The sequence below is a fragment of the Odocoileus virginianus genome, chromosome 12, assembly GCF_023699985.2.
Source record: "Odocoileus virginianus isolate 20LAN1187 ecotype Illinois chromosome 12, Ovbor_1.2, whole genome shotgun sequence".
In the NCBI taxonomy this organism is placed as follows: domain Eukaryota; kingdom Metazoa; phylum Chordata; class Mammalia; order Artiodactyla; family Cervidae; genus Odocoileus; species Odocoileus virginianus.
In genome coordinates this window covers 5,797,100-5,809,566 of record NC_069685.1, presented here as the reverse complement: position 1 = coordinate 5,809,566, position 12,467 = coordinate 5,797,100, and the positions used below count along the sequence as shown (strand labels likewise).

Here is a 12,467-nt window from a genome sequence, read left to right as displayed (position 1 = left end):
TCTAGGAGGGATGCGGAGGGAAACCAACTGGGCCACAGGACTTTCCCTTGGACAATCAAAATCAAAGAACTCAGGTAATAAAAGCTGATGGCAGACAAGCATAATCAAACACTGGAAGAATGCGGCGCAAAAAGGATGTTGTCAAGAAATCAATTCGATGATAATCAACCTTCAGTGAGCTGAAAGTCAGTGCTGCCAAAATGCTCCTGACACGGAGGAAACCTGTGTAACTCAACAGCGGTCTTCTGTTAACTGTCCCAAAAAGGAAACCAGCCCATGGACAGGACACGAGGCTTCAGGATGGGCTTGGGGACAGAGCCCCTGAGAGTCCTCAAGCCTGGAGCTCAGACGGCTCTGCGCCTGGCGGATTCCACCTCCGAAAGCCCCCTGGCACCTGCACTTGAAATGAATGAACTAACTGTGGGTTTTGCAGGAGTCAAGTTAGAAGACGTGTCGTTGGATTTGACTTGACTGGAACAAAATATCGGTTATTTTTTCTGTGCACAGACTGTGAAAGCACCCTTAAGTTGGCAAGCACTGGATGTGATTTCATAAACTGAAGAATAAAATCAATTCTGAAAATTGCATGGAGCTCCAAAACGGCGAGCGACAATGTTGACCAAATGGATTTTCCTTCAGCTGTGGTCCGACAGTGAGTCTTCTAAGTCTGGGAGGTCTGAAACTAGTCAATAAGGGGGTTTCAGATGCTTTTTTAGTTATTAGCTTTAAAGTAGTATTACCTATGGGATATACAGATATTTGTCATGGGAAATTATTTTATAGGCAATTCATCCAGACAGAAAACCAGGCCATTTCAAGCTAATGAGAGACCCCGAGCAAAACTCTCAGAAAACAATCCATCTGACAACCAACCATCGTCATGATATCTTCTGTTTCTCTGTTCCTTGGAGACACCTTACCCTTTTCCATGATGTCAGAAACAAAAGATTATGACTTTAAATGGGGAATGACTGGCTGGGGCAATGAAGTTGTTCAAATAAAACCATGTTATCTTGACCCTGCACACAAATAGACAGACTCATGGCAGTAGAAGTCACTGCTTTGGAGGGTCACAGTCATATCTCCCTACAGTCTCGCTGGGCCTCAGGTAGACTGTCCCTAAAACTCTGCCCTGCGCGGCCCTGGAAGTGTTAGCAGCTGTCTGCTGCCCCTTTCCTGGGAGCAGCATGTCCCTGGTTGTCTGCTTGGCTGTAGGCAGGTATTGTAGGTTCAGTGAAGGCACCACTGTGCCTGCCATCTTTGGGGCTGAGTGTCCTGTTCCCTTTCTCTTTCCTTTGGGGAAGGAACAGCTTTAGGAACCTTCTCAGTGCCCCCTAGCACCCCCCCCCCCCCCCCCCCAAGCATCAGAGATGAGATTTGGAGTCAAGAGTGTCTGTCTTGACACGTGGTTGCCAAAGGGGGGGGAGGGAGTGGGAGGGATGGACTGGGCGTCCGGGGTCAGCAGACGAAAACGACTACACAGAATTGACGGACGACAAGGTCCTGCTGAATCAATAGCACAGCGTACTATATTCAATGTCCCGGGATAAATCCTAATGAAAAGAATATAAAAAAGAATGTATACTTGTGTATAACTTTGTCAAAGTGACAGTCACTCTGCTGTACAGTAGAAGTGAACAGAACATTGTAAATCAACTATATGGGAAAAAAAAAAGGCGTCTGTCTCAATGTGTTAATCTGCTTCCTTTAACATGATGCAGAAAAGATGAAGCTCTTACATCTGACAACAGCATGGCACTGGAGGAGGAAGGGGCAGCCGCTCCAGGATTCTTGCTGGGAAAATCCCATGGACAGAGGAGTCCGGGGGGCTACAGTCTATGGGGTCGCAGAGTCGGACACGACTGAGCTCACACATAGGGCACTGTGGTGAGTACGGCAGGCTCTCAGGAGACACTGACCTGGGGCTGCTATGCCTACTCCTCCACTGAGATCTCCCACAACAGACGACACGGAAATCTGCCCACGGATTCATACACAGCCAGCCACCCAGAGAGCTCAGAGGCGTTCTTAACCAACCGCATCAGGCAAAACTGTCCCACAAACCCCAGACACTATGTGGAGGCCCTTCTCAAATATTCCGTCAGACTGGGACAAGTACCTAAGGCACAAAGTCTAAGAAACAAAATAAACAGAACTGTGGCAGAGCTTACATGGCTTTTCTACTTGGAAAATGAACAGAATTTCTGCTTTCCACTGGAGTTGACTGATTTTCACTAAATTTAGCAGACGGCACTTATGTTTATTTATAGGGCAGGCTGGCATCTTAAAAACCTAGAGGGGTGGAAAAAGGTTTAAATGGACTGACATTCTATGACTGTTGTTTCATGAAGCCTCAGCGTGGCTGGATAAAGTATTAATACCCACACAAGTAAACAACTGTTTTCTCTATTAGGTGACTCAAAACAGCAACGAGCTTGAAACAGGACTTCCACCGGGCCTTGTGGCACAGTTACGTCCAAGCAGGCAGGGGCTCAGAAGCGGAGGGCCTGGGCGCTGCAGTCAGCGCTCTCTCAAGTCTGACAGAGTCACTGTGTCTCACTCAACCTCAGACATGACGCTTCCTCACCAGAAAAATGGGGAGACGGACGGTACCCCTGCAGGGGGTGCTGGGAGGATGGACTGGATTAGAAACTGGTCCACTGTGAGCCACGGAATCCGCTGTTAGCTAACAGCCTCGACTGACCCCGAGCTGCCTACCGGGCCAATGGCAACAACGCATCTGGATTCCCTGCTCAGCAAAGCAGGGTGTAGGAAGAGACATTCCACAGAAATCACCTTTATTATACGCTAAAAAAACGCTCCTGCACAGAACCTTGACCGTCCTCACAACTACTCCTGGACACTGACTCAGAGAAGGACGTGCTATGCTACTGGGATCTCTCACTTCTCTGGAATCCTATGACTCGACCTCACCCTCCACACGTCCATGCCTGACTCCTGACAAACGAGGCCAGAAATCTGGCAGCCTGACAGAGAGGGAAGAAAGGAGGGCTCCCCAGGCTGAAGCTTCAGATGGGACATGACACGTTTCATGAAGAAATGCTCACACAGGTTATCTGGTGGGAGGGGATCATCAGGCAGTCTTACGAGATGACATGAGAACGCACACTTGACTCCAGGGTCCTGAAGAAACAAGTTCTTTAGGAGGCAGGGACACCAAGTGTTCGACGGCCAGTCGCGGCACGTGGCCTGATTGAGGCGGAAACCCAGGCTTCTCCCGCCAAGCTCAGCAGCACAGGTACCACCCTGATTTGCTGGGCTGTCAAAAGGGTGCTTTATATACCTGCCTTTGGGAAACAGGGATGCTTTATCAGGAACGCTGCTTTCTCCAGGGCTTCGTTGAGTGTTGTGACAGACTCCCACTCACCCACTGATCTGTCCATCTGTTCACCACTGCCTACTGTGTGCCAGACTTTGCAGTGGATGCTAAGACAGACTATATTAGAGTTTTGTAAATGCCAAGAAGAAATTATTACTACACAATTCAGTGCTCACCACACAGTACAGCGACAAGGCCAGAGTTGTATAACATAGGGAAGACAGCCAATATCACAGCAACAATAAACAGAACACACCCTTGAAAAACCGTGAATCACTATACTGTACGTATATAACTTAAATAACATTGTACAGCAACTATACTTCAATTAAAAAAAATTAAAAATAACAGTTAAGCTCTGAAGTTTATTATTTTTTTTTTTACCGTTCATGGGGAAGGACTGCGATACCAGAAAGGACTGTATGCCTAATGGTTAATTTAACCAGCGACCCAAAGGCTCTGCAGAGCACACCTCCACCAGCTACTGATTTAGTGAATACTCCCAGGCACTCTTTAAATTGAAAGATGGCTCATTAGATTGGTGCATCTGCCCTTCTCAGCAATCTGTTGTATTTCTGAGGAAGTCAGGAAAAAAACATGAACATACCACTTTCGGGTATGTTATGAGTAACTCAGCTTCCAATGATTACTAAGTCATCAAGAGCTCACGGTGCCTAATTTCAGGGAAAGAAATCGTCTGAATCATCCTCCTTCCATATTACTAGTTCTCTTCTCATTTTTCTTGAAAATTTCAAGTATTAGCCATTTAAAAAAAAACACATACTGCAAAATGAATCACCTAATACATTATCTGCAAGATATAAAAATAAGCACAGTTTTAATATATCAAAAAAATAATTAAATAAAGCTCTTATAAAACTGGCTTAAAAGCCAGCACCTCCTTGAGAGTTTTCCCCACTTGTCCCATCAAGGTCATTACTACCTCTTCTGGGCTCCTGGCCTGCATCATACATCTACTATTTACTGCAATCTGTCTGCTCTGGGGGCTGGTTAGCTGTGGTGGCATATATACACATTCTTGGAAAGCAAAGAAAACAAATCAAAGAAGTGTCTCTGTCCCCATCCCAGTACCTGCTGCATAGAAGATGCTAATAAAACTGCTGAAGTGAATAGACAAAAATAAGTTTCTATAATCAGGGCTTATACATCTGGAAGTTCACTCTAATGGCAGAAAATGAAGAGGAACTAAACAGCCTCTTGATGAGGGTGAAAGAGGAGAGTGAAAAAGCTGATGTGAAACTCAACATTAAAAAAACTAAGATCATGGCATCTGGTCCCATCACTTCATGGCAAATAGAAGGGGAAAACGTAGAAGCAGTGACAGATTTTACTTTCCTGGGCTTCAAAAATCATTGTGGACAGTGACTGCAGCCATGAAATTAAAAGACACTTGCTCCTTGGAAGGAAAGGTATGATAAACCAAGACAGGGTATTAAAAAGCAGAGACATCCCTTTGCCAACAAAGGTCCACATAGTCAAAGCTATGGTTTTCCCAGTAGTTATGTGTGGATGTGAGAGAAAGAAGGCTGAACACCAAAAAACTGATGCTTTTGAACTGTGGTGTTGGAGAAGACTCTTGAGAGTCTCTTGGACTGCAAGGAGATCCAACCAGTCCATCCTAAAGGAGATCAGTCCTGAATATTCATTGGAAGGACTGATGCTGAAGCTGAAACTCCAATACTTTGGCCACCTGGCGTGAAGAACTGACTCATCGGAAATGACTCTGATGCTGGGAAAGACTGAAGGCAGGAGGAGAAGGGGACGACAGAGGATGAGATGGTTAGATGGCATCACTGACTCAATAGACATGAGTTTAAGTAAGCTCTGGCAGTTGATGATGGACAGGGAGGCCTGGCGTGCTGCAGTCCATGGGGCTGCAGAGTCGGACATGACTGAAGGGAGGGGATGACTCAGTGGAAAAGCCCCTGATGCTGGGAAAGACTGAGCCAAAAAGAGAAGAGGGTGGCAGAGGATGCAGTGGTTAGACAGGATCACCAACTCAATGGCCATGAATCTGAGCAAACTCTGGGAGAGAGTGGAGGACAAAGGAGCCTGGCGTGCTGCCCATGGGGTCACAAAGAGTTGCACATGACTTAGCGACTTAATAACAACAAACAACAACAAAACAGGGCTTTAAACTGTGAGAAAACCAGAAACTCACTCACTTGCCACCCTCTGCAAACATTCCTCCAAGGCTTCTGAGGCTGAGGCACTTGAAGGACACAGAAGTGGAGCCTAGGACATAGACATGAACATGTGTCTCCTTCAGAGAACTTGCTAGAGGTGAACATTAGCTCTGGGGCTGAGAAGCCTCGGTATGTGTCCTCTCCCATCCTTACAGAATTTGGCAAATACATTACAAAACGCAGACCTAGAATTCAGCATTCAGTGTTCAGCCTGAAGTTGATTTCAAGTGGGCTGGAAATTCAAGATGGTGGGGAAGGTGTGTGAGACTAAAATTTGGGTTTGTTAACTCAACTTGGGAACAGTTTGTGAATTCCAAGAGGTTTCGGTTAAAAGGTGTTCTGAACAAGGGGCTCGCAGGGTCACTACAGGCTTAGTGTTCGGTACTGTGTACCATGGCGAGAGGATGAGACAGTCCTTGCCGGAAGAAAACACACCAATTAATAAAGAACTAGAATACAGTGACACAATCGCCACAGAGGTGTGGCTTAGATATAACAGCAGTGCACGGGAGGCGGCACGCGGCTCGGCCTGCAGCGTGAGAAGGGAACCTATCGTCTGATGCGGCGACAGGGCTGCCTGTCCGTCTCATACAGACGCCTGCTAACCTCAAGACTCTTGGAACGCACGAGTTTTCTCCAGGTCAATCTGACAACACTGAGTTTTCTATACTGATTCTTTTCAAATGAGCTGATCTGTGGGTGATAAACAGAGACTCATTCATTCAATAAGCATTCACTCATCTACCATGCAGCAGAAATGGCAGGGTTTTGTCACTGAAGTGTATAAATACATACACAAACTTGAATATCCTAACATCCCCGCAGAGTTACCGCTCAATCACAATGCAACAGCCCAGACTTCCCAGAGATTCCGTGCTCCACATGATGAGTGTGGCAGACAGCTTGTCCCTGAGAGGCGCCACGGAGAAACTCTGCACAGCCCCCCTGACAGGCAGAGGACAACTGTGATGCAATGCCACGCTCATGGATGCGGGGTCACTTTAATGTGGCCATGACCAGCGGAACCGCAGAGCTCGGCAGTCCTAGAAAGGATGGAAAATCCCTGAGCACATCTCCATGGTGTCAGATTCTTAACGGCCCCTTCAGAGGTATCCTCCAAAGACTGATACATTTAGTCAGAGTTTGCAGCATTTCGTGTGGAATAAACATTTCTTCTATAGTCGGTAAAACAACTGTCTGCTTTGTGAGAACCCAACTTCCTGCCAGACCCTGTCATGGTTCAACACTGCCAGACATCCAGAAAGCCTATGCATTGATTTCCCGTTGTCCTGCAGACAGACAAGAGAACAGCCATCCGTAACATCCGGACTGTCTTCAGGAAGCCTCCACGGCTGCTGTGAGCAGCTCTTCAAGTCTACGCACAAGAAATGACTGACAGGAGAGCCTGCCTCGTGGGTCTTCGGAGCAGTATCCACCATGGAGGCTGGTGAGGCAGGCGAGCACGCCTGGTTTCAGGGTGCAGTGCAGCCGTCCCGCTCCGCCCGGAGCCCCCAGCCGGCCCCCCAGCCACCCCGCGGGAGGACCCACCAGCAGGGCGCAGCTGTGCTGCGGCAGCATCCCGTACTCTCGCACGAGCCTCTCGCGGGTCACGCGGGGCAGCTCGGGGAGCTGCGCCCTCAGCTGGTCCACGTCGATCACCTGCTGCGGGTCTGCGCCGGAGGGGAGGGAGCCGGAGTCGTAGAGCAGCAGCGGGGGCAGGTTGGGCTCTGGCATGAACCTGGGGGCAGAGAGGAGACGGCCTGACTCCCCGTACTGGGTTGAGTTGGAAGAGACAAAACTACAGTCAATGTGAAAATCTGTCTATAGATGCTGTTACAAATATTTTTTGAAGTCCCACAGCAAGTCTCCTACTTTTCCAGGAACTAGTCCCTGTATACATGTAAGGTCAGAGCAACCAAATCCAGCACTCTCTGGGCTTACAAATGAGCACTGCGTGAAAAAGGCACGGGGGATGCCGCCCTGCCATTTATAACTATGGATAAAGTGCACACTCACAAGACACAGACTGGAGAAAACCGGACCAAACAAGAGCAACTTACTGTTTAGGAAGAAAGGTGACTTCCCCCACTTTAAAATTTTCAATATTTTTAGCAGTTTTTAGGTAAAGGAAACTTTCCTTCTTGAGAACTGGAATAAATAAATGGACTTTGCTAAATATCGGGTTTGCCAAAAAGCTTGTTCAAGTTTTTCTATAATATCTGATGGAAAAACCCAAAAGAACTTTTGGCCCAACCCAATAAAATGTAGAAGGTAGAAGAGAGGGAGGGATGAATCGGGGAGCACAGCGGGGTTTCAGGGCAGTGAAACCACTCTGTGTGACAGGTAATGGTGCACACATGTCATTATATGTTGTTAAACCCACAGAACAGACGACATAAGGCTGAACCCTACGGTGAACTATGGACTTCAGTTACTACAAAGGTATCAATACTGGTTCATCAATTTTAACAAATTTACCACATTACACACTAATGCAAGACGTTATAAGAGGAAACCTGTGTGCGTGTGTGTGTGGGAGGGGGGTATACAGAATACACTAAGAAGTACATGGGAACTCTAACTTCCGCTCAATTCTGCTGTAAAACTATGACTGCAATAAAAAAGTCCATTAAAAAAAACGCAGACGCCACATCACTGCATCTGCTCCTGTCAAACTAAGGCGTCCTTCCCTTTTGTTTATTCTAGCATCTAACGTTTTTCCCTCTGCCCCACTTGTCAGAGGGCTTATGCAGAAGCAGGGTTACGCAGAATAAATGGTGGCTCCAAGGTAATAGATCAGAAATGCAAGCAACCCATCACCTCAATGCCAAATCTGTGCTATGAATCAGCCTGACTTCTGAAGGCAAGAGGAAAGCAAAGGGAGGCTTCCCAAAGCTCATCTATTAGCCTGGGGGAGCGACCTGAAGCCACTGCCTCCGCTAAAGGCCAACGCCACGCTGGGTGAGGACACAGCGCGAACAGAGCGGGGGCCACGCGGGACACAGAGAAGCTTCTCGGCGAAAACAGACTGAACCTGGAGAGACCACAGCAACGAGGACAAGGGTGACTCCGACAGACACACGAGAGGCGTCGTGAGGGGACATCCACTTAGGGTTTACGAGCTGCTTCCTTCCCAAATCGCGACGCTCTATTTGCTCCTCATCGACAGCCATGGCTACTTGCGTATCTTCCTGCACTTCACAAAGGAGGGTGCCAACCTCTACCACTTTGTGGCTTAAACTTTTAACTTCTGCAGTCTGATAAACGGGGAGAAACAAGAGGCTCAATTTATCTTAAGCTATTCCTTTTTTCTTGTAATGTGGAACATTTTAAAAATCTTTACTGAAACTGTTAAAATATTGCTTCTGCTTTATGTTTTTTCGGTGGTTGAGGCATACGGGATCTTAGCTCCCCGATCAGGGTGTCACTGTTTCGATGTCTCCGCCTCCCTGTGTAGGAAGGTGAGGTCGTAACCGCTGGGCACCAGCGGGGAAGTCCCCAGAGCCATTCTTCTCATTTGCTTTATTTCTGGGTCTCATATAAGTCTAACTTACTAAACAGTGTTACCTGAGATGTGACGGGAACTGCCATTAACACACACAGCTCTTTTCTCCACCTTCTTACAGTCCCTGTGCTACTGAATTTGCCACTGAAAGGAAGCAGGGGGACAGCCTGGGTCCCACCCTCACGGCCATCCTCTCAGCTCAGGCATAACAGCTCTGACACAGAGCTGAGCGCCTAAGTGTTTTCCAACCGTTGAATCCTGTCAAATAAGGTACTCCAAGGCTCCCAAATCAAAATACTCTTCCTCTCAGTACCCACATAAACCAGGAACCCTGGATCTTCCACCGTGCAACGACGACAACAGAAAGCGGTCCCCAAAAGCCACCCAGGATCCCTGTGCGGGCCTGGAGTACGAGCCAAACAGAGAACGGCCTTTTGACAAGGGGAGTAACCACCTGTAGTCTTGTTTTCCTTCTTTGTCTCTCATCGGCACGGTGCACCTGTGACAGTTAAACAAGAAAACATTTAAAAAAGCACTGCAGCAAAGGCTGGTGTGGATGCAGGCAGGGGTTCGCTACCAACAGGGGAGCCAAGGGACTCAAGCTCCTCTGCTTCTGTGGGAGACACTTTCCTGAATACGCTGCCGAAATGATATTAAAGAAAGACAAATGCCTAGCATGATAATTTAAAAAAAAAAAGAAAGAAATTGCTTCAATGTTTCCAACATTTAACCAGCTCAAACTCCAGGCTTTTGGAGTTTCTAGGTTCTAAGTTCTAGGAATCTTCCCCCTAGTCTTCTGTTAAGTGTATGAAGAAGTCAAAGTGTTAGTTGCTCAGTCATAGCCGACTCTTTGCAACCCCGTAAGCTGTAGCCCACCAGGCTCCTCTGTCCATGGATTCTCTAGGCAAGAATACTGGAGTGGGTTGCCATTTCCTCCTCCAGGGGATGTTCCCGACCCAGGGACTGAACCCAGGCCTCCTGCATCACAGGCAGACTCTACTGTCTGAGCCACCAGGAACAAAGGATCGGAAAGTTAGGACTCAGAGATATCTGAGCTGAGAAACACCCCTCCATAGCCAGTTTCAAGCTTTCTTCTACTTGTAAGCTGAAACTGGCAGGTCTGATAGGATTTAAGGAAGTAAAAATTATTGGCACAAAGGAGGTAAGCTGGAATCCAGGGGCGGGCCAGGATCTAAGACTCGGCAAGTCTGGTTCACTCAAGTGAAATCTGTCACCAGCCCTGGAGGGTGTATCGCATCCCTGTGGGGTATGGTATTTTCCTAATGAGGAGACCGGACTGCAGAGAAGCAGGTACCTTCTTCACGGTGACACGGCTGGTCTGCAGGGCCCCACCAAACTGTATTCAAGATGCTGTCATGCAAACTCACCCAAGCTTGTAATCAAATGAGCGAGTTTCATTCAGAATTTCACCTCCATTCTCGAGTTCATTGATTTGCCTCTGAATTTCATAGTCTAAAAAAAAAATAGTTTAGTATCATATTTGATTCCTTTATCCAGTTAAGCAATGATTGGAACTCTTTCAATCTTTAGGTCAAAAAATAATCAAGGGAGTTGTTTATTTTTCTTTCCACAGATGCTGTATTTCTTCTTCTTGCTGCCATCATAGAATAGTATAGCTGGGAAGGGTCTTCTAGGAAGCTCTGCTCTCCCACTTTTTGAGCAAATCAGGTTTAGAGCAATTAAGTGACCCAGTACAGAACACAAGTGCACGACTTGGCAGAAGAGCCAGGACCAACATTGAGGACAAATGATTTCGGATCTAGGACCCTTGCTTATCAAAGAGTGTTTATCCCAGGATCCATCGACAGGCTTCAAGGGGTTCTGGTACTTCCTGGGATTATTTACAAATGTGGGTGTGTGCCTAGGCACAGATTTTGGAGAAATGATCCAGAATGTTCACTGTATTCAAAGGGATCTATGGCCCCAAATGATGAAGAGCCACTGCTCTATGCCATGCTCCCTCACCACCGAACAAGGCAGAAGAGGTAAGCAGAACACAGCCTCAGCTGCCAAGCTTCTTTATGGAAAGAGCTTCAGCCTTCCCTCCCTCCTTAACTCCCCACTGCAACATACTGCCCTTGCCCTCACCCAAATCCTGACTCTTATCTGAGCTGACAAAAAGCAACAAACACCAAGAGGATGGCTAAAAGGCCTGATGTACGGAGAAAATTGGGGTGGAAAAATTATAGGCTTGGAGACTTAAGTCTGTAACAGGAAAGCTTGGGTTCTTCCCGTCCCAGTCCGACCACAGGCAGAGTTCTGTCTCAGACTGCTGCTCCACAGGGACTTCACAGAAGGCTAGGGGCAGCCAAAGCCTTCAAGACTCAACTGGGATGAATCTACCTAAAATCTTGTTGTTTGTTTTTTTAAGTTCCAATCACCACCTCTTAGAATAATGAGCTCCGGGACACTCACCTACACGGCGAAGTGGAACTTTCTTCTGTTCGTTCCAAACTTCGCCTTCACCAACCTGAGCTGGAAGGGTTTCTCCTGACCCAAACCTTTCACAGCCTCAGACACATGGACGGTGTCTCCTTTCACAAGCAGAAGAGTCCACCCTCATTTGCTTGTCTTTATGTGGGAAGTTTCCCCAATACATTCTGTATGTCATCCCCTTGACCATCGGTTTAGTTCATTCACTCAGTCGCGTACAACTCTTTGCGACCCCATGGGCTGCAGCACGCCAGGCTTCCCTGTCCATCACCAACTCCCAGAGTTTACCCAAACTCATGTCCTTCAAGTTGGTGATGCCATCCAACCATCTCATCCTCTGTCATCCCCTTCTCCTCCTGCCTTCAATCTTTCCCAGTATCAGAGTCTTTTCCAAAGAGTCAGTTCTTCACATCAGGTGGCCAAAGTATTGGAGTTTCAGCTTCAGCATCAGTCCTTCCAATGAATATTCAGGCTTGATTTCCTTTAGGATGGACTGATTTGATCTCCTTGCAGTCCAAGGGACTCTCAAGAGTCCTTGAGCGTGTCCCTTGAACACCACAGTTCAAAAGCATCAATTCTTCAGCACTCAGCTTTTTTTTACAGTCCAACTCACTCATCCATACATGAACACTGGAGAAGGCATAGCTTTGACTAGATGGACCTTAGTCAGCAAAGTAATGTCTCTGCTTTTTAAATATGCTGTATAGGTTGGTCATAGCTTTACTTCCAAGGAGCAAGTGTCTTTTAATTTCATGGCTGCAGTCACCATCTGCAGTGATTTTGAAGCCTAAGAAAACAGTCTCTCACTGTTTCCATGTTTCCCCATCTATTTGCCATGAAGTGATGGGACCGGATGCCAGGATTTTCATTTTTTGAACGTTGAATTTTAGGCCAGCTTTTTCACTCTTCTCTTTCACTTTCTTCAAGAGGCTCTTTAGTTCCTCTTCACTTTCTGCCATAA

The 12,467-nt window shown here is 47.1% G+C and overlaps 1 protein-coding gene across 1 annotated transcript in view; it reads right to left on the bottom strand.

The window, feature by feature from the left end:
* Nucleotides 1–12,467, bottom strand: part of GATB (glutamyl-tRNA amidotransferase subunit B) — a 97,150-nt gene that overhangs the window by 25,382 nt on the left and 59,301 nt on the right. Inside the window, exons 7-9 of the mRNA XM_020903358.2 lie at nucleotides 10,441–10,525; nucleotides 9,507–9,551; nucleotides 7,096–7,285 (exon numbers count right to left, since the gene is read on the bottom strand). Coding sequence (XP_020759017.2) covers nucleotides 7,096–7,285; nucleotides 9,507–9,551; nucleotides 10,441–10,525 — 320 coding nt within the window. The remainder of the gene's footprint in view (nucleotides 1–7,095; nucleotides 7,286–9,506; nucleotides 9,552–10,440; nucleotides 10,526–12,467) is intronic.